At 37.9% G+C, this 22405-nt stretch overlaps 1 protein-coding gene, 1 non-coding gene and 1 pseudogene across 2 annotated transcripts; 2 read left to right on the top strand and 1 right to left on the bottom strand.

The window, feature by feature from the left end:
* Nucleotides 1–7247: 7247 nt before the first annotated feature.
* On the top strand, nucleotides 7248–7354 carry LOC117133141. The gene has a single exon (XR_004456982.1). It is a non-coding gene; the product is annotated as a small nucleolar RNA R71 (small nucleolar RNA).
* An 8130-nt stretch (nucleotides 7355–15484) lies between these two features.
* On the bottom strand, nucleotides 15485–20808 carry LOC103861869 (annotated as a pseudogene).
* On the top strand, nucleotides 20736–21865 carry LOC103861868 (putative F-box/kelch-repeat protein At3g24610). Its single transcript, XM_033287434.1, has 2 exons — nucleotides 20736–21118; nucleotides 21376–21865. The coding sequence occupies exons 1-2, from the start codon at nucleotides 20736–20738 to the stop codon at nucleotides 21863–21865; spliced, it is 873 nt and encodes a 290-aa protein (XP_033143325.1).
* The last annotated feature ends 540 nt before the right edge of the window (nucleotides 21866–22405 follow it).

Below are 22405 nucleotides of genomic sequence, written 5' to 3'. Positions count from 1 at the left end.
GCCCATGTTTGTCTCGCAATGGTACAAGAAAATAGGACGTGATTAATTGATTCACCTTCCAATCCACAAATCTGGCACCGTGTATCTATTTTCATACCACGATCTATAAGATTATCAGCTACAGATAAAGCTCCACTGATAGCTTTCCATAGAAAGATCTTGATTTTTGGTTCAGTTTTGAGAGACCAAATACAATCCTTGATACCATTTAAAGATGATCGCAAACCACTAGCAATAAAAGATTCTTTGCTGGCTTCCTTCTCAGCAAACCAATAACCAGACCTTACAGAGTAATCTCCAGATCGAAAATGATTCCAAATGAAGAAATCTAGAGAAGTTATAACTGGCTTTATCTTGAGAATAATATTTATATCTTTAGGATAGAAGAGGTCATTCAGAAAAAAGAGGTTCCAGTGATGAGTGTTATCTAAGGAGGGTTACTTACTCTAAGATTTAGGTCAACCAAAATATTCTTCATTAGAGGTATGCACATCATATCACCATCTACAAGCCAAGGGGTTGATCAGACTGATAGAGATTTACCATCCCCTACCATGTGTCTTAATCCCTTTACCAATAGCTCTCTACCATAGAGAATACTTCTCCAAGCAAAAGAAGGTCTACAGCCTAAAGGAGCAGATAAAAATTCCTTCTCCGAAAAATATCTGTTCTTTAAAAATCTGCTTAGTAAGGAAGTAGGAGATGAGAGGATTCACCAAACTTGTTTGGCAAGCAGAGCGTGATTAAAGATTTCAATTTCTTTGAAACCCATTCCACCTCATTCTTTAGGAATACATAGCTTGTCCCAACTGAGCCAGTGTACTTTACCTTTGTCTTCATGAGAGCTCCACCAAAAAGCCGACATGGCTGAAGTTAGATTCTTACATGTTGTTTTTGGGAGTCTGAAACAACTCATAGCGTGAATAGGCATGGTTAGAGCTACTGATTTCAAAATAATTTCCTTCCCTGCCTGAGAGAGAAACTTAGAATACCAACCAGACATTCTTCCCTTCATCTTGTCTTGGATGTAATTAAGCAACTCAACTTTAGAACCACTAAAGCATTCAGGAAGGCCTAAGTAAGATCCAGCTCCACCTTCTGAGTAGATACCCAATGTAGCTTGAATTTGTTCTTTCAAACACTGATCAATATTTTTCCCAAACGTAGAGACGTTGCAAGATTAATGATCTGTCATGTGGCTTCTTCATATTTGTTGAAAACCTCTTGAAAAGCAAGATATTGAGCCAAGTCTGCCTTAAAGAGAAACAGACTGTCGTCTGCAAAAAACAAATGGTGAATCTGTGGCCCATCACTGGAGAACTGAATACCTTGCAAAGATCCATTGTCTGAAGCTTTATTGAGCAGGTGAGTAAAACCTTTAGCACATAGACAAATAAGAAAGGAGATATCGGATCACCTTGTCTTAAGCCTCGTTCCGGAGAGATGGAACCATAGGATTGGCCATTGAGAAGAACATAATACTTTACCGTTGATACACAGGCCATGATCCAAGAAATCCATTTGCCATCAAATCCAAGAGATGACAAAATCGCCTCTAAATAGTTCCACTCGACTCTATCAAAAGCTTTTGACATATCCGTTTTCGCAGCCATAAAATTCCGAGAAATATAATCATGTGTACGCAGAAAATGAACCGCTTCATGAGCCAATATAATGTTATCAGATATAAGCCTCTCTGAGACAAATGCAGACTGTGAAGACGAGACTATGTCAGGGAGACAAGCTTTAAGTCTTGAGGCAAGGATCTTCGAGATTGTCTTGTACATTACCGAGCAGAGACTGATAGGACGAAGGTCAGTCATTAGAGAGGCATTAGACTTCTTAGGAATTAGACATATTTACGTGTAGTTCCATTCAGAAGGCATAATACCAGAATAAAAAAAAGATAGAACTTCTCTTGTTAGCTGATCACCAACAATGTCCCAGTAAGATTGAAAGAAAAAACCAGACATCCCATCCGCACCTGGAGCACTATCTGGCTTGATAGAAAAAACTGCATCCTTAACGTCTTCAGGAGTTACTTTTTGAGTAAGATAGTGATTCATTTTTTCTAATACTCTAGGCGAGAGATCTCTTTACATGAGTCCATAATCTTCAGAGTTTGAAGATTAAAAAAGATCTTTGAAATATTGAATGGCGACTTGACCTTTAGAAGCTTCAGACCTTTGAATGTTGCCATTCTTATCAGAGAGTTTGACGATTGCGTTCTTTGCCCTATCAATCTTAACCGCTACATGAAACACCTTGGTATTACCATCGCCATACAAAATCCAATCATCTTTACTTTTTTTGTTTCCAAAAGTTCTCCTAATCTCTATAAGCCAATATAAGATCTTTCTTGAGGCTTTCCATCTTGAGAGTTGAGGGATTAGAAGAGGATTGTACTTGTTCAAGTTCATCTTGAAGTTTGATAATCCTTACTTGAGAGTTAGCAGAATTCTCCTTTTTCCATTGACTGAGTGCTTTCCTTCACTGGTGAAGACGAGAAGAAACCGAAGAGGAGGCGAAACAAACTGGATTGTTCCAAGCCATTTGAATAGCTTCTTTGACCAACTGATATTACGTGTATACGCACACCAAATAACCTAATGTGCACACTACCACAATCGAATGGTATGTCGATGTAGCACTTTAGGATCGAATCCACAGAGACCAACGGTTACACTTTATCTTTATGGGATCAATATCAAGCTAAAACAATATGGGGGTTTTAAGATTTGAGGGTTTCGTAGAAACAAGTAACAAGATTAATTAAATAATTCAGATAATTAAAAATGCTAGCCTAGGGTGGTTTGATCGGGTGTTAAGCAAGTGTGAGCCAAACAATTATTCAAGTTCGATTAAAGACCAGTCTAGAACTCGGATCACTCAAGTAGAACAGTCCACTGTCGTGGTACTGCTCCCTATGCTGATCGATCTTGATACCTAAACTCTCGTTTGGATCAAGATGCGACAACAAGCAATAGAGATCAAGTCCGATAGGTTCACCAAACACCCTAATATCTACTTTCGCTGATTAGGGATGCTAGGCTCATTCATAACAGATCTAGCAACCTATTACACGGTTAATGAACAGGTTAAACCTAGAATCTAACATTAAGCGGCCAGATTAATGCAAGCATTAAGAACAGATATGAATGAAGACAATCAATGGTTTCACTTATCTATGTTTAACTCACGGATCTAACACCCTAACACCCTAGACTAAGCAAGATGACTACTCAGCCATAGCTACTGAGAACACAAAGATAACAGATGAAGAAACAATGCTGAATCAATAAAATAAAAGAGATAGGGTTCAAGATTCTTCTCAAGAGTGTAGAGATCCTTCTCCCTTTACAATAAGCAAATCCAACAATGGAGTTTTTGGGTCTGGTTCCTCTCTGTAAACTAGCGTAGAATGATAAGAAAAAACAGAAAAGAAGATATCTCAAAGCCACATGCGGCTGGGAGAGAAAATAGAGAGATTAGGGCAAATCCCGAAATAAGTTGTAGTTTCCTTCAAAATCTCTGCCGCTGGAACACTCACTCGGAACAGTCACTCGGGTTGCTCCGCTATCCGGAACAGCCATCAAGACTGTTCTGCGTGAAAATCACCAAATTGCACTGTTTTCTGCCTCTATTGTTCCAGCTGGTCCATCTCCCATCCAATGCAACTCCAGACCTGTAATGACTCGAAAGGGACTAGGAAGACTCGATAAAGACTTGAAAACCAATTGAAAAGCATATATACAAGATGTATAAAACACCATATATCAATTCCTCCAGACTTAGATCCTTGTTTGTCCTCAAACAATGTCAAGTATCAAGAACAGGGAGAAATGTTTGAAAGTGTGGGAATTCTCCTATTCTCAGGAACCATACTTTAACCACAAATCTCTGAACCATACAAGCAGTAAAACTAGGACAACACACCCTTACCGGAACCCCACTGACTGCTGTTCAAAAATCGGCTCCATACTCTTCATCTCAAACCTGAAAAAGCAACACTATCGAGACAGAACTCCCTACATTCATTTAAGAGTAGCGTGAGCTTCTCATCGCAGGCATCATTCAGGGTAGACGGTCTAGGTGTGGAACAGGCTATTTAATGATGGAGTTAATAGTGTTTAGGGGCTACCATTTCATTGAAGAGGATGCAGGATATCACACAAAATGGCAAGAGAGGATAGATCCATTGATGTCCACAGCCTCTACTCGTTTTTGCTCTATCTGGTGCGACTGTTCTGATGACAGAGCAGACAACTGATTGTTCTGCTTTCCACTTTCCTCTACACACTCTTCAATACTTGGTACCAACTTCTTGCTCGACCTTTCCAGTGGCTCCATGTTTCTTTTCTTTCTTCCCCTTCTCCATCACATTAATCTCGTTTTTTTTTTTTTTTTGAAGACTGATATGGTGATGTGACGAAGAAAGAGGTAATACATGATCGTTCTGAGTGCCACTGGTGGTTCTGATTTCGCGACCATTCTGGTTCTCCACCCCTGCTCTTGCGCAGTTCATTGGTTATGGAGCGGTTGCTCTCTTAATCTGCTTGTTCTCCTTTCTGACATAATTTCTGCAGCAGTAACGAGTAGGAGGCTGCGTTGATCTTTTCCTCTCCGACCTTTTTGCACATATGTGCACATATGACACTGAAAAACAAATGCATGAAGGTGAAATAAACGCTAAGGTGCAGGGTGGAAACTAGCTAAAGATGAGCTAGCCACTCAGGATCAGCAAGATGGATAAAAAGGATAAGAAGTCCTGAGTGTGTTCTCGTTTCCCTGATCTAATGCCCATAACAAGAAGAATTTCAGTTAAGATTAGGTTCAAGTAAGGTGGAGTTAAGTCTACCCAGTGTAACCTGATCGGCTGAGAACTTTTGGAGAATCAAGTGAGATATATCAGGGTGTTCCAGATCCACATGTGTGTCTTTTGTCACTGCTAAGGTCACTGAATAAGATAACTAAAGCACGAGGTGGTCAGTGATCAACACAGAATAAAATCCTAATTCCCACAAAATTTTGACTGACTCAATAAAAACTGACTCAAATTGACCCAAAAGAAAAACAAAAGAAAGAAACGAGTTAGTAAACGATGAAAAACCCTCCCCCAGACTTACTTCACAACGTCCCTGGTGTGAAAATAAATCAGAGAGAAGGAGTAAACAAAAATAATTTTTTTTTTTTTGGGTCGAGATACTTACCTGGCGCAGAGCAGCCTGACAGAGCAAGACACGGTTGCTCCGGTAAAGGATGCTCTGGAATGAGAGCAACCAGCTGCTTGCTTCAGTCAAGGGTCTCGGATTTTCTGATTTATGACCCGAGACTCAACAAACTAAAAACAAAAATAAATAAAAAGAAAATTCTAATGTTAATGACACTTACCAGTGGGTTGCCTCCCACCAAGCGCTTGGTTTAAGTCTCTAGCTTGACTTGGTGACTGGGATCAGTCGGGTTGAGCAGGAGGGCCTGTTCCAAAACAAGCTCCACAATCAGACATGTTCAGCTTCAAAACTCTGCTCAGCAACCCTTTCACAGCAGCGTCCCCTTTCTCCTTCAGCTCATGTGTGAGAATGGCTCTGACTTTAGAGAACGGTTTGGAGGTACCCTTGCACTTTACCTCATACTTAATGGAGTTCTCATCACACTTGAGAGGTATCAAAGTCATTGTAGGATCTCCCTTGACCCTTTTCTTCTGGACTTTCTGTTTCACCCTTGAATTCCCTCTGAATTTAGTATGATAAGTGCTAGGATCTTCATCAGAAAACAGCCTGCTCTCACCCTTATCACCATGCTCCTTCTCTGGAACAACCTTCAGCTTTTCTACATCAAACACTGAGATGCAAGAGGCGTGTGATGAGGAAGATCTGGTGGGTACAACCTTGTAGAAAACTTTCTTGTTGATGTTGGAGAAGCAGACTCTCTTGTTGCGCATATCGATGGTTGCTCCAACAGTAGCCATGAATGTCCTTCCAAATATCAAAGGCATCTCATGATCCTTGTTCATCTCAACAACTTGAAACTCAGCAGGAACAATGCATTCCCTTACTTGAACATGAAGGCTGCGGATGGTTCCATATGGGACTGCTCTGGAAGAGTTTGCAAAGGTCAGGGTCAGCTGAGAACGCTCAACATCAGCAATACCCAAATCATCTACAATAGCCTTTGAGACGAGATTCACACAAGAACCAGAGTCACAAAGAGCATCCTTGAAGGTTGTTCCTGCGATGGAACATGGGAAAACAAACTTTCCAGGATCATCAACCTTAGGCAATACCTTCAGTGCTGGTGTAGACAGTGCTTTGGTATAGAGGTCCTTGATCTCCTCTTGAGTCTCTCTACAGTATTTAAAGAACTAGAGCAATGGACGAATCTGCAGAGCATCTTCGAATGCAAGTTCTTTAGGAAGCCTTCTCACCATCTTGTTAAAACCTATCAGCTGCTCTTCACTAATGGGATCCATCAGATGTCTAGGTGGAATTGGATAGGGAACCTTAGGAACATAGACTCGCACTGGTGGAGTTTCAGCAGATTTGTCGGGAGCAGTTACTGCAGAGCTAGTAGGTTGCTCTGCTCTCTCTTCTGCGCCTGGAACAGTCTCAGCAAACGGCTGTTCTATTGCATTACAGTGTTCAGTCCTAGGATTTTTATCAGTTCTTCCAGGGAGCGTCTCTTGTTGCCTCTTGACACTCTCAACTGTTTGAGCAAGCTGAACATCGATCTTTCTCATATGGATTGCAAGATTGTCATACTTGTTATTCAGCTCAGTGAACATGTTGCCCATCCTGGTATCCATTTCTGTGGTTACCTGATTCAACGCCTTGGACTGACCCTGCAACAATTGTTGCATCATCATACCAAGACCCTTCAGCTCATCTGGTTGATTGTTCCCGTTAGCTGGAACAGCTTGCTGATTGCTCTGCGGTTGTCGCTTGTTCTGGTTCTGAATATGCCTAGCTGTAGCTTGCTCCATGCTGAAAACGTGCCCTTGGTTGTTTTTCAGTAGCTGATCAACCTTGGCAGTCAGCTCATCCATTTTCTGGGCGTCAGAACTGTTCCATTTCATGGAGCAATCACTCTCCTCTTTCTTATTAGCTGAGCTACCAGCCATGTTCTCAATCAGCTTAAATGCTCCAGCAGTGGTTTGAGTCATGAAATCTCCATTGCTCGCAGAGTTTAGAGCACCTTGGTATTTCCAGTCCATTCCATCATAGAAAATATCCAGGAGATAATCATCATCAAATCCATGGTGAGGACATTCTCTGCGATAGTCATTGAAGCGCTCCCATGCGTCGCAGAAAGGCTCATCAGTGAGCTGTTTGAAGGAGGTGATCTTGTTCCTCAATGCAGTTGTTCTCGCCTTAGAGTAGAAATAACTGAGGAACGCTGATCGGACCTGTTCCCATGAAGTGAGAGAGCCGGTAAGGAGAGAGTTCAACCACCGTGCAGCTTTTCCATCAAGAGAGAATGGAAATAACATGCACCTGATGTAATCTGGTGGAACACCATTAGTGCGAGTGAAACTACAGACTTTTTCGAAGCTCTCAATATGCTCCATTGGAATTTCTGTAGAGAGACCAGAGAACATTTTTCTCTGTACTAGACCGATCAAAGCAGGCTTGATCTCGAAGTCCTGCCTGGTGCAGAGTGGAGGAACAATGGCAGAACGCGTAGTAGGGATGTTACGCGGAAGGTTTCTCTGCCCGATTGGAACAGTCTGCGCCTGTTGTTCCTGCTGCGCGAGAGCAGCCTGTTCAGCAGCATCCTGCTGAGCTTGGATGGTCTGCTGCATTTGTTGCATCTGCTGCTGCATGAGTGCCATAGCCGCAGCGAGATCATCCTGATTGGCGTGATCACCCATAGTGGTGTCGGTTTGCCTTGGCTGTTGACGATTTGTTCTTTCTAACCTTGCTAGCTCCTGGTTGGTAAATGTAACTAACTCTCCTTGTGCGTTTCTCCGAGTATGTCTACTGGTCATGCACCTGGAACATTAGCTGCAACAAAAAGGATAAGGCAAGTTAGAGGTCTTAGACTAAATAAATAACCGAAAAATAAAGGTAAAAAGATGGTCCCCGGCAACGGCGCCAATTTGATATTACGTGTATACGCACACCAAATAACCTAATGTGCACACTACCACAATCGAATGGTATGTCGATGTAGCACTTTAGGATCGAATCCACAGAGACCAACGGTTACACTTTATCTTTATGGGATCAATATCAAGCTAAAACAATATGGGGGTTTTAAGATTTGAGGGTTTCGTAGAAACAAGTAACAAGATTAATTAAAGAATTCAGATAATTAAAAATGCTAGCCTAGGGTGGTTTGATCGGGTGTTAAGCAAGTGTGAGCCAAACAATTATTCAAGTTCGATTAAAGACCAGTCTAGAACTCGGATCACTCAAGTAGAACAGTCCACTGTCGTGGTACTGCTCCCTATGCTGATCGATCTTGATACCTAAACTCTCGTTTGGATCAAGATGCGACAGCAAGCAATAGAGATCAAGTCCGATAGGTTCACCAAACACCCTAATATCTACTTTCGCTGATTATGGATGCTAGGCTCATTCATAACAGATCTAGCAACCTATTACACGGTTAATGAACAGATTAAACCTAGAATCTAACATTAAGCGGCCAGATTAATGCAAGCATTAAGAACATATATGAATGAAGACAATCAATGGTTTCACTTATCTATGTTTAACTCACGGATCTAACACCCTAACACCCTAGACTAAGCAAGATGACTACTCAGCCATAGCTACTGAGAACACAGAGATAACAGATGAAAAAAACATGCTGAATCAATAAAATAAAAGAGATAGGGTTCAGGATTCTTCTCAAGAGTGTAGAGATCCTTCTCCCTTTACAATAAGCAAATCCAACAATGGAGTTTTTGGGTCTGGTTCCTCTCTGTAAACTAGCGTAGAATGATAAGAAAAAACAGAAAAAGAAGATATCTCAAAGCCACAGGCGGCTGGGAGAGAAAATAGAGAGATTAGGGCAAATCCCGAAATAAGTTGTAGTTTCCTTCAAAATCTCTGCCGCTGGAACACTCACTCGGAACAGTCACTCGGGTTGCTCCGCTATCCGGAACAGCCATCAAGACTGTTCTGCGTGAAAATCACCAAATTGCACTGTTTTCTGCCTCTATTGTTCCAGCTGGTCCATCTCCCATCCAATGCAACTCCAGACCTGTAATGACTCGAAAGGGACTAGGAAGACTCGATAAAGACTTGAAAACCAATTGAAAAGCATATATACAAGATGTATAAAACACCAAATATCACCAACAGCTTATGAAGCATTCTTTTATCAAATCGAATGGAACCTTTATAAGTATCTTGTGAGGACATGAGTTTAATCACTACATGCCGATGATCTGATCCTCTCTTAGCTAGAAAGGCTTGATTTGAAGCTGAAAATTACTTGAACCATTCAATGTTACCAAAAGCTCTATCTAGCTTACTTTGAATCCAAAGATTACCTCTTTTTCCTCCCCAAGTAAGATTGTTTCCTGTGCCGGGAAGTTCAGTCATTTTACAAGCATCTATCATAGAAGCAAAAGGTATAAAGGAATTGTCACTTTTGCGAGGACCTCCAGTCTTCTCCGAGTTATTTAAAATCTCGTTAAAATCGCCTACTATGCACCAACTGCTCTTACGATTTACTCCGAAAAGGGAAAGACGCTCCCAAACAATATGACGAAGACTAATAATAGGATTACCATAAACGCAAGACAAGTAGAACTGCTTATCTTCATATAATATTTGTACATCCAAAAGGTTCTTGTCTGCATACAAGATATGAACATCTACACTGTTTTTCCAAAAAAAAGCAAGACCACCAGCAGTATTTACAGGGTCTACAGTGTACAAACGATCATATCCTAGCCCAACTTATAAGATCTACTAAAGTATTCCGATGATTCATTGTTTTCATAAGAAAAAGGATCTCAGGGAAGTACGTCGTAACTCTATGAGTCTTTGGATTGTCAGTTCCTGAGGACGTCCCCCTCCCCGACAATTCCAGCTGATGATAGACATATTAAGCGTTGGAAGGTTCCTCCCGTGGGACCATCAATGATGCATTGCTCTTAGCATCCTTGGATTCACCCTCCAAATCACCTTCAGCCTTTAGTTTCTTCTGTACTTTCCTTTTCGTGGGAACTTTGTCTTCAACGGTCTTTGAACCTTCTTGGATAGTCTTCTGAGATTTGTTAATTTTCCTGTATCTCCCTGGTGTTCTCTTGACTTTTGGTTGAACTCCAGATGCCTTCCCTGAACCTTCCGCTACTATCGCCTTGGAAGAGAAGATCATGGGTTGGCTTATTTGCTGAACCATGGAGCGTGGAGGAGCTTGTAACGTCAACGGTAGAAGACATTTGTGATTGGATTGATCAGAGATTGCTCCACTGATATTGCTTATGCCATTAGCTTAGGTTGAGAGCTCGCGAGGTGAGGTTGAAACCCCTGATTATTTTCATCATAATCAAACACGACACTTTTTCCCTTATTTAGATCAGTTGTAAAGATAGGAGGAGGGATTAGTTGGAGAATTGTCTTCTGAGAGGTGAAGTTCTGTTCTGCTTCTTTAACAAAGGAGATAACCCTTTGCTCACGAACATGTCTATCTTCTTTACAAGAAGCAAGAAGATAATTACGCATTTCTTCTAGTATCTCCGGAACAATATGAGGCCGACCCGAGATATGATGAATTCCTACTTGATCTTCCTTTAAGACACTATAAAGCGGATCATTTTCAGACAGAACTAAAGGGGCTTGAGGAAGCTGATAAGGACATGTAACTAGAAGATGGAGCATTGGAGCTTTGTGCATTCGCCAGAAAAGGACATCTCTCCTTTGCATGCGTTAGTCTTTGACAATAGTAACATCGCTTCTGCACTCTTTCATAGTAATAGTAGATAATGGTTTGACCACCACCTGAGAGATTCAACACTCTTGATTTCTTCAGAGGTTTTGAGACATGAAAGCGTATCTTAACTCAGACATAGTCTTGGGTTCTTAGCTTCTCAGGATCGAAAGCAACTTCTTCTACATGACCAACAAAATTACTGAGGTCCGGGATAGCAATCCTGGTGTAATGATTGACAGGAATGTTACTGATTGTAACCCAGATTGATACATATTCAAGGTAGCCAGGAGGAGGTTTCGCGATCCATCTTTCAATGGCCAATCCCCAATCATCAAAGGTCTGAAAGCCTTTATCTAAAACTTCCTGGAGATCATGTTCATTGTTGAAGACAAACTGAAATCTTTCTTTTATTAAAGAAAACCCACAGACTCGATCTGATTTTTGCCATTTCCTTGGTAGATCAAAGATCAGTTATGAGGTCGTTTCCCCAGTCATCCCTATTTTTTGTTTTTTTTCTCAGCATTATTTATATACTTCTGTTCGTTGGGTTAAGAGGACTCTGTTAAATTTGACAGTAAGATGGACTGATTGAGTACCCAACCAATCATATTGTTTAGTGATATCTCTTAGGCCATCTCCAACAAGGTATCAAAACATCAAATTTAGTGTGATTTCATCTCTAACATTCCACTAAATTTGACACCATTCCACTAAATTTGACACCATCCCACCAAATTTGGTGTAATGTGAATAGTGTTACACCAAATTTGGTGTAACACTATTCATCATACAAAATTTTTAAAATACATATTTTAATATGTTTCATTTAAAAATATAGTTTAATTACTATCAAATTTGTAATTAAATATAAATATATTGTATTATTTTTATTTTAAATTTATTTTCACATGTGATGTAATAATATTCATCACACAAAATTTCTAAAATACGTTTTAATATGTTTCATTTAATAATATAGATCAATTACTATCACATTTGTAATTAAACATAAATAATATTATATTATTTGTATTTTTAATTTATTTTCATATAATTAAAAATTTAATTTTTATTTTTATTTTATTATTATATTCAAATTAAATTCGTAAACAACTATTATTATTTATCACTTACAAATAATAAAATATAAATATAATCTAGATGTAACAAAATTATTATTTATCAATTACAAAGAATAGAAATATAAAAGTTTTAAAACTGAAAACATCAAATAATATTTAGTATTGCTTTTGGTGTAAGATTTTGTGTTATTATTGGAGATGACAAAAAAAATTAACACTAAAACACCAAATTTAATGTAATTCCAACACTAAATTTGGTGTCATTGTTGGAGATGTTCTTAGACTCAATTTTGGCTATTATTGGTTGTATAGTACTTATGTACCACAAAAGTGATTACTGAAACGTAGCTAAAAACAAAACGATATATATATCATGCACATAATCATCTACTTACGTAAGAGATTTTGAGATGTTGTGTGAGGATATGCATGCGTATGTCTTTGTAGTTATGTATAATTGAACAATCACAATCCACAAAAAAAAACAATCACATCCACAAAAATAAAAAAAATTACTTTACTTTCTCTTTTATTTAAAAGAGCAATATTAAAAACAGCAATATAAGTCTGTAATTTTGGAATATAACCAGAAGATAAAATCTAGAAATAATACAAAATATACTTAAGCAGTTATATAAATAATTCGACATAGATTACATACCGTATATAGTTTCTTAATAAATATTAAATATGTTAATTTACATTTCATCCATCTCTTTAAGAGATTCTAGATAGTATATATTTATATAGTTGAACAATCACAATCTATTGAAGAATTTTCAAAATTACTTTGTTTTCTCTATGATAAAGTAAGTATTACTATAAAAAAGATAATAACCAAAATGTACGATTTACACTTTTAATAAACTACCATTTTAAAAAATTTAAGTATAACCATCAAATAGTCATATATAATGTTCTAGAGTTAGAAGATAAATTCCAGAGGATAAAAAATTACATAAACAAAATCCAAGTTTAAATTAATTATATATATTGCACTTTAATTTATTTACTAATTCTGTTAATAAATACGTCTCAACTCAACCGTTTTTTTTGGTGAACCTTTAGACTCATCTTTTGTCATTGAATTCACTTTTTTTTTTATTGAACTCACTTTTATTACAACCACTTCATAAAAATTTAAAAAGTTCCAATTAATCTTTGAAATGATCACATACATTTTTGTATATGATATTTGATATATATATATTGACATATTACTATAAGTTAATTTTCAACAAATTATTATGTTTAATTTAAACTGTACTAATCAATCAGGTTTCACTGTTAAAATTTTAGATGATTTATCTAAAAATCAAATACACCTTCGTAATAAAGATAATCAAAAAAATCTCCCATGAACCATCATATTTTTGAACAATATATATGTTTTTCTCAATAAAATATGGTTTCTATTTTAATTTGGAAATAAATAAAGGAGAAAGAATTTTAGGCAAAGGAAAATAAATATAAAAAGAAAAGATAACCATTTAAAAAAAAAAAACCAACACAACTGTCGTAAGACTTGTTAAATTAATTATTCCATTTAAAGTATAAGCTGCCTAAATTGTTCATGAATTTGTTCTCAGCATTTGCACTTCGAAAATATACCATTTTTTAATCTTCCTCTAATTTATAACACTGATGCTCCTTGATTAGCTTATCTCTCTTCTTCTCATGCTACTCAGTTATCATTGGATAATTAAACGCAAACACTATTTTCCTTATATTTTTCTTAAGCAATTCAACGATATTTACGCATCAAATATTTTTTACTTTAAAAAAAAATATATTCCTAGTATTAATTTATAAGTTCATTTCCATTAGAAGTATTTTACTAGAGTTTTGTGAACTAGAAAAATATAATCTAAAATAAGAGAGAGTAAAAATATATATCTCTAATGATTTTTTAAAAAAAATCTTGGTGAAAAACCATAGAAACACTATTCTCTTTAGAAGTGATGTAATTTTAGTTTTTAAATAAAACTCATTTCTCAAAATAGTTATATTGTTTTTTCTGTTTGAGAACTCTCTGTGCAATGGGGATTGTTCTAATATCTGAAATCTAACGCAAAATGTTTCAAATATTAGCATGTGGCAATCCTAATGTTTTGGGTTCTATACCAACAACTAAGCCATACGTCCATTGATATGAACAGTCAAGTCAACTGTAAAAAAATGTTGTAGACAAACCAATCACATATTTGCATGAACAAATTTTTTTTACAGATGGAGGCTTCAGCTGCTTCTGATTCCTTCACAGGCTCTACTGGTTTACTCTGCATCTTCCTCCTCCCTCTTGTCCAAAAACGCAGCAATCTCTTCGCTCTTACGGAAAGCAAGCACAAACGGATTCGTGGCTCTGTAAGCACAATTTCTTGACTAAGCGTTTCATCAAACTTACCATTATCCAGCAAAATAATTCTATTAGATCTAATGTAATATCCTCCTCTTTCATAGTTAAAGTAACATGTCCTCTCGCTATCCTCAGCACACGAACCTTAACCTCTTATCCAGCTTGCAACGAAGAGCCGCCACCCATCATCTGCTTCCTCATTCGTCGGTAAACGCTCCTGACCTGGTCAAGTTCTTCACAGTTCCATCTGACCTTTTGCATACTTTGAGCTGAACCCATCTCCTTTCGAAGCGTTCCTTTTCCTTTCACTGGGAGGAGGAGCGTTATTCTCATGCATAGTGAGGGAGATGCGTTTGGTCTCAACGTCAGCTTCCACAAACGTTACTTTCACCTCTTGTTCAATCGCGACATCTTTGACAAAGTTGTCACTAAACTGAGGGACGTGGACTAGTCCGTCGGTGAAGTCGACGAAAGCGCCAAAGGGCTGGCTGGATGGCTCGTACTTTCCTGGTGAAGGTAGCCCCAGAAACAAGCTCCTCGTTCTTAACTGAAGGCACTTCGCTCTTGACTGACATGTTGCAGCAACAGGAAGAGAATCTTGCTTCTCTACTACGATGAGGATACAACATAAACTGACAGTTTAAGCCAAGTGGAAAGAGGCAGGAGGAGTCTCTGAGTTGATTGTTTCCTAGCATTGCGTGAGAAGCAACATTTGATGTAAAAATCATTCTTCTTGACACTAAAAGTGGCTCCAGGAATGAGCCAGGCTTTGCTGATAGAAGAGGCAGTAACGTAATCGTAGCCATCTTTTCACTTGTGGCTTAAAAACAGTCACCTACACATAAGGCCACTCTTTTCATTGCAGTGTCTAAGTAAACAACTCTCATCTTGCATTAAAAGAAACACCATTTACGCACAACTAAGAAAAAGAGAGCTACCTTTTTAGTTCCCCTTGCTCTGCCAAAACTCTCCCATCTCCTTTGTTCTTTGTTTTTGATGTTTTTTTTTCCGCTCTATTGTTCGTGGATAGAAGAGATAAGAATCGGCTCCAGCTCAGCTGAGTCGATTGTAAATATGGGCTTGCTGATAAAGAGTGAAAGCAAGTATAAACTGCTAATAAATCAGAATCCGAGCAGGCTGTTTATCAAGGGGGCAGAGATGACGTTGTTCAACATTATAGTACCAAGAGTTTTGGCTTTTGACTCTCCCAAGTTGTATTCACTTCTTTTTCAGATCATAAATGGAAATGAAGAACTGTTATTATGAAGGAAACCAGATGGTAATAGTTTACATAACCAGAAAGATCCTACGCAGAAGCAAAATGTATAAAGAAAACTGTGGAGGATGATGATGATGATGATCCTTCAGGGATGCCTTCTTTCTTCTTGAACATAACCTTCTCCTTTGCTTTCTTGAAATCCGGATGCGTCACCTGAACACACCACAACCAAACATTAGATTCCATGACCCCAAGTGTGTACGGGTAAACCAAATGGTTCAGAGTCTTTTTTTACCTTCATACGGAGACCAGCCTCAGTGCAAATAGCCTTTATATCAGCACCTGAGAACTCGTCTTTTGTCATCACAAACTCTTCCAAGTTCACATCTTCCGAGAGTGTCATCTTTGATGTGTGTATCTATTTTCAAACAAAGACACAACCTCTTTCAATGAAACAAGACACTTTAGTGATTTGGTTTGTTTTTCTCAGCATAAATTAATTTACCTGGAAGATACGTCTTCTCGTTTTGATATCTGGAAGTGGGAACTCGATTTTCCTATCAATACGTCCTGGTCGAAGTAGTGCTGGGTCAAGACTCTCGATTCTGTTTGTTGCAAGGATGACCTTTACGTCTCCCCTTCAATCAAACCCGTCAAGCTGGTTCAGAAGTTCCAACATAGTTCTTTGGATCTCACGCTCACCCCCTGAGTTGGGCATCATACCTGTTTTTATTTCAATCTTTAATCAGTTACTATCTATGATAAACAATAGGTTATAAGGATCATTTTAGTTTGACTTATCGCTTGGTACCAACAGCATCAATCTCATCGATGAAGACGATTGATGGTGAAAGGTCATCGGCAACTCTGAAAAGCTCCCTCACAAGCTTGGGACCATCTCTCAAATATTTCTGAATCAGTTCAGAACCAACAACTCTCAAAAATGTAGCTGATGTAGAATTCGCCACAACCAGAAGGGAAAACCAAGATAGAAAGAGCTCACTTCCACATGAACAAAACAATAAATAAGCCACCAAATTGCAGCAATGACATGTTTATGACCGAGAAAAACCAAAAAAAAAAAAAAACACTAACTAAACCCAAGTGATTCAGAAGATCATCACACTATCTAAGAGAACATTCAACCTATGATCTAATTTCTGAAACTTAGGTGATCAGCACAAAAGGTTTCACCTTTTCGTATCTTTCTACTTAGACCACAGCCTCAAAAGTTTTCTTAGATAGATAACAAGAAGAGCTATGTTGCAATCAGAGAAAATCTACTTCACTAGCGACCCTAAATGCATCTGAACTTAAATAGGTAACTAAGCTATAGTCCTAACAAATATTAATACTTGTTATATCCATAAGTAGAAAGGCAAACCTTAGGAAGCAGTGTCTTCCCAGTTCCAGGCTCACCATACAAAATCACACCCTTGGGAGGCTTAATACCAATATTTTCATACAACTCAGGATGCGTTAAAGGCAATTCAACAGCTTCCTTAATCTCCTGAATCTGAGCCTCTAAACCTCCAACGGAGCCTTCTCAACTTTCATCACCGACACCATCGGATCCACCTCATCGTGTAGAATCCCAACAACAGACAGAACCTAAAACACAAAACCCAATTCAACACATCTCATAACCACAACAAAGATTCAATCTTTAAACCCTAATCCACTTCACACAGGAAAAATCACAAGAGACAGAACTTAACCACAAAACCCAACTCAACACATCTCATAACCAAAACAAAGATCCAATCTTTAAACCCTAATCCACTTCACACTGAAAAAATCACAACAGACAGAACCTAAACACAAAACTCAATTCAAAGACATATCATAATAACAACAAAGATCCAATCTAAACACCAACAACAAACAAAACCTAAACACACAAAACTCAATTCAACACATCTCACAATCACACTAAAGATCCAATCTTTAAACCCCTAATTTCACAATACCTTAGTATGCATCAAAATCGAACACCCAGGCTCGAGCTGATCTTTATCAACAAAAGACAGTATCCCAACGTAATACTCAGGCCCAACAGAAGACGACACGATCGCGTGATTCTCATCAATCAACTCCTCTAGGTTACCAACGCTCATTGGCGTCCCTCTCAAATCATCGACCTTAGACCTATCTTCCTCAGCCTCTCCTGGTTCGCCACGAACTCTTCCTCCATCAAGAGATAGTCCTTGATCCGCTCCATTTTGAGCAGCCGGAGCTTGCATTTGGTGGAAGGAGTCACCTGCGCCGCTGCCTCGGGTTCTATTTGCTTCTGCTGCTTTCTTCCGACGCGGGACGGTGGAGCTGTCGGCTCGAATTTCTTCTCTTCTTTTCGTTGCCGTCGGGCTTGCGATCTCCTGGACGGTTCAAACCACCGGACGGTCCTTGACCCATGATTGATTGCTTCTCTCTTCGGTTTCTTCTCGAGAGAGCTTTGTTTTGGTTTCTCTTTGTACGGAGATTTCTGGCTTTGTGATGAAGAAATATTTTCTTTTGGGCTTAAGCCCCATTAAAGGACAAAATTGGGCTCTTTTAGATTAAAGAAACTAACTAGCGATGTTAAATTGTCGGGCCGGACCCATTTATGTGTATCCAGATGACCATTTATTACCATAACCAAATAGAACCATTACCTGTTGGGCTGCCCATGAGCCCATTCAGTGTAAATAACAATTTATTAAGAAAACTCGATTTCGATAAAAGAAATACAATTTTCATGTTTCAAAAAGAAAACTAGATTTTGTGATTTTTGCAGAAAATTTTGATTTGTGGTTTTGGCCTCAAAACGTGATTCTTTTTGGTTTTTGCGAAAGTGCAATTTTACTATTCTCACGGGCAAACGGGATTTGCTGGTTTTGCAAGAAAACGTGATTTTACGGTTTTGGCGGGAAAATTGAATTTGTTGGTAAATGTAATTTTTTGGTTTTAGCGGGAAAACGTAATTTTATATTTTTGTGGAAAAACTAGTTTTGTTGGTAAATGTAATTTTGCAGTTTTGGCAAAAAAACAGGATTTTGCGGTTTTGGGAGGAATACATAATTTTATAGTTATGTGGGCAAACTAAATTTGTTGGTAAATGTAATATTGCGGGTTTGGCAGAAAAACACAATTTTGTGGTTTTTGGCGGAAAGCATAATTTTATATTTTTGTGTGAAAACACGATTTGTTTGAAAATGTAATTTTGCGATTTTGGCGGGAAAATGCGATTTTACGGTTTTAGCTGGAAAAACACGATTTTGCGGTTTTAATGAGAAAACATGATTTTTTTAAAAAAAAATTTGGTGGGAAAACTCGATTTGTTGAAAAATGTAATTTTACGGTTTTGGCGGAAAAATACGATTTTGCGGTTTGGGCGGGAAAACATGATTTTGCGAGCATAAAAACATGATTTTACTGTTTTGACGGAAAAATGCGATTTTGCGGTACTGGTAAGAAATCTTAATTTTGTGGTTTTGGCAGGAAAACACGATTTTTTTTTGTTATTTTGCCAAGAAAATGCGATTTTGCGATTTTGATAAAAAAACACACGATTTTCTTATTTCAGTAAGAAAATTGGATTTGTGGGAAATTGTATTTTGGCGGTTTTGTTTTTGAACCCTTAAAACATGTTTCTTAACCTGTAAAAACATGTTTAATATCGTCAGATGAATTGTGAAACCATGGTTGACGATATATATATAACCATATTGACATATCGATATGGTGAAAATAATGGTAAATAAACTTTTTCAAAAACTGTTTATGAAGTGTTCAAAAACTTTCCATATACAGTCTCTAGAGAAGTTTAAAACCATTTATAATTTGTCATGTTTTTTTATTTATGATTTTAAGTAATTTTACTTATTTGTCATGTTCTAAATCATTTTAGTTAATAATTTTGCTTATATAATTTGTAAAAGAATTCCATATTAACAACAGAATCTAATTTTACTTATTTTTAGTGTTTTAAATAATCTTAAGATACACTTATCTAAAAGTTTGTAATTGTATATATATGGTATTTTAATTTATGGGGTATTTGTTTACACATATATATAAAGTAACGCTTAACCAATAAATAATTATACATATAATAGCATATATGATATATTTAATAATAACAGATAGCTAAAATTTATTCATTTTGATCTGATAATTTATTATAAATTAATTTAATTAGCCAAAATAAAAGTATTTTAAAAATAAAAAGGATTCATATATAATTTTAATCATAATTTTTAATATTAATAAATAAAAATACATAATTAAATATTAATCAAATAAAAAACTGAGTTTTGTATAATGAAAAAGGAAATATTCAGTGGATTCAAAATTTGTTTGTTATTAATGAATATAATGTATGTAGAGATTTTTCAAAACTATTTTGTAATATATTAGAGTTTCAAAAAAAATAAAAACAATAACAAATATATGTATATATATAGATATATATACATTTTTTTGATGAAATTTCGTGCCATATATATAAATAATTCGTTGTTCTGAATGAGAATATAAACAATAATTTATCATAATATTAATTGATAATGTATGTTTGTATTAATAAATAATAAAATCCATACACCACAATCCACAAAAGAAAAGGAAAAAGAGAAAAAAGGAAGTACCTACTCATATATAAATTGAGTCAGAAGATATTAGTGGCCTCCAAAACGTAACTTAAAGTTTGAGGTTATTTATACCCAAAAACTTCACGGCGGCGTTTGTCGTTCCGCCTCTCGCTTGAAGTGATTTCAGCCATTACCCTCTTTGCTGAATCGATCTCTCTTCCTCCGTTCTTGTCAGGACTTAGATTCGCCACAACTAGAACGTGGATGATGATGAATAATCCATGCGAGGAAGAGCCATTATCGCGTAGGAAGAAACTGAAGGTTTGTCCTCCGAGTGGGTTATCTTTGTTGCCGGAAGAGATGGTTCTAAGCTGCTTGGCCCGCATCTCAAAATCGGAACATGATTCCTTATCTCTCGTCTCCAAGTGGCACCGATCCCTACTGTTGACGCCTGAGTTGCACAACTTCAGAACGCTTTCGGGCTGCACAGAAGAAAAGCTTAAGCATCCCTCCAGAACCAAATCCACGCTGGTTCACCCTCTCCCCAAAAACCCTTGAGAGGCGGCTGGTCTCAGTGCGGTCTTACTTTTACCAGCCTCCGGAAGCATCTTGCATGGTGGCACATGGTTGCGGGATCTACATCATGGGTGGTAGGGTTGGCGGAAGAGCCTCCTCGTCGAGTGTCATGTTCCTGGATTGTCGATCCCACACGTGGATCACTCTCCCCTCCCATATACGTGTTTGGAGGGTGCGATGACTCTAAGTCCAGCAAATGGGGAGAGGTTTTTGACCCAAAGAAGCAGACTTGGGATGCCCTCCCCATGCCCCCGCCTCATTGTAGTCGTCCCTTAATGTGCGAAAAGATTGTGATAAAGGAGGAGAAGGAGATGCTTGCAATGACTGGCACAGGACAATGTTTATCCTACATTCCAAGTGAAAGCAAATGGAAAGAAGGGAATAGACTAAGACCATCAGCATTGGTAAACCTCTCTTCTCGATTCCCAATGTTCCTATTATTATTATTTTAATTTCGTTTTTCTTTTCTTTTTTAAAAAAAAAAAAAAAAAATTAATATTCATCCAATTGCGGGCCGCCGCGTGGCGTGGGGCCCGCAGAACAGTTATGATACCGGGTCTTCCCAGCGACCTCGCGCGACGCGGGTTCAATACTATTGAAATATTTTAATATTTTTTTGTGTGGAAAACTGTGTGAACTTTTGTTATAATACTTCAATGCTGATGCTCTAATCTACCCAATTAATAGGGGTTGGCATGTGATAGAGAATGTAGTGTATTGCAGTAATAGTGATGGGCTGGTAACGTGGTGTGAGGCACATAAATGGGAGAGCCCCGAAACCGAGGTGGTTGCGTGGAGAGAGGTGATGGGCTTGGAGGCTCTCAGGGATACTCTCGCTGCTTCCAAGCTGGTCAGCTATGCTGGACGGTTGTGGGATTACTGGGAGACGACAGTCAAACCGGAGTTGTTAGCGAGGCGAATCAAGATTCAAGAACTCGATCAAGTACTTCCCGGGCACAAACTGAGCAACTCTGGTCCCAACTTGTTGATCTTCTGGGATGTGCTTGTTCCTCCTCATAAGTTGGAGATTTGGTGTGCGGAGATCTCTTTGGTGAGACGCAAGGAGACTTTCGAGATTAGAGGAAACATTGTGTGGTCCCAAGTTGTCATCACACTCGACCCTCCTCCACATCACCATCACTGTAGGATTTTGTCTGCTCTACCTCTCAACCTTTGACCAAAAACTCTGTCATTACTTTTCTGTACTTTCTAAAACTCTGAACACTACTCAAAATGCTATCTCTCTGTTCTTTTACCCTGCCTTACTGGTTCTCTGAGTTTTTGTGCCAATGGAGATTATTAATTTGAAATGCAAATTATTACTTGTTATTATAGGATCGTTGTTTGGCATATTATGATGCTATCGAATTGTAATTGTTTTTGTATTGCAGGTGACCTCCCCCGTTGTGTTATCATGTTCCAGTAGCAGATGCTATGTATGACCTTATCACAGCTGTCTCAGTGGTATGTTCATTTTACAACAGTTTCATCAATTCCTCTGCACTATCTCTGGAGTTTATTAGCGTTAGATGAAGAAAGTAACACATACATACAGTGAAATAAACAAAGAGTGACATGTGGTTGAGCTTGAACCTACTGTTATCTCCTGCGATTTTGAAAGTCTTGCATAGGCATGATTGACCCGGTAACAATCATTTTATTGTTCATTTATGTATCTGTACTATTATTAGTGCTTGATCATTACTAGAAAAACAAG

This window comes from Brassica rapa, chromosome A03 (genome assembly GCF_000309985.2).
Source record: "Brassica rapa cultivar Chiifu-401-42 chromosome A03, CAAS_Brap_v3.01, whole genome shotgun sequence".
Lineage (NCBI taxonomy): Eukaryota > Viridiplantae > Streptophyta > Magnoliopsida > Brassicales > Brassicaceae > Brassica > Brassica rapa.
The sequence above is the reverse complement of the archived record's forward strand: the minus strand, read 5'-3'. Positions and strand labels throughout refer to the sequence as shown.

Coding starts and splice junctions, on each gene's coding strand:
- LOC103861868 (XM_033287434.1), top strand. CDS start 20,736: ATGGTTGCGGGATCTACATCATGGGTGGTAGGGTTGGCGGAAGAGCCT. Junction 21,119..21,375: donor CTCTCTTCTCGATTCCCAAT/GTTCCTATTATT, acceptor CCCAATTAATAG/GGGTTGGCATGTGATAGAGA.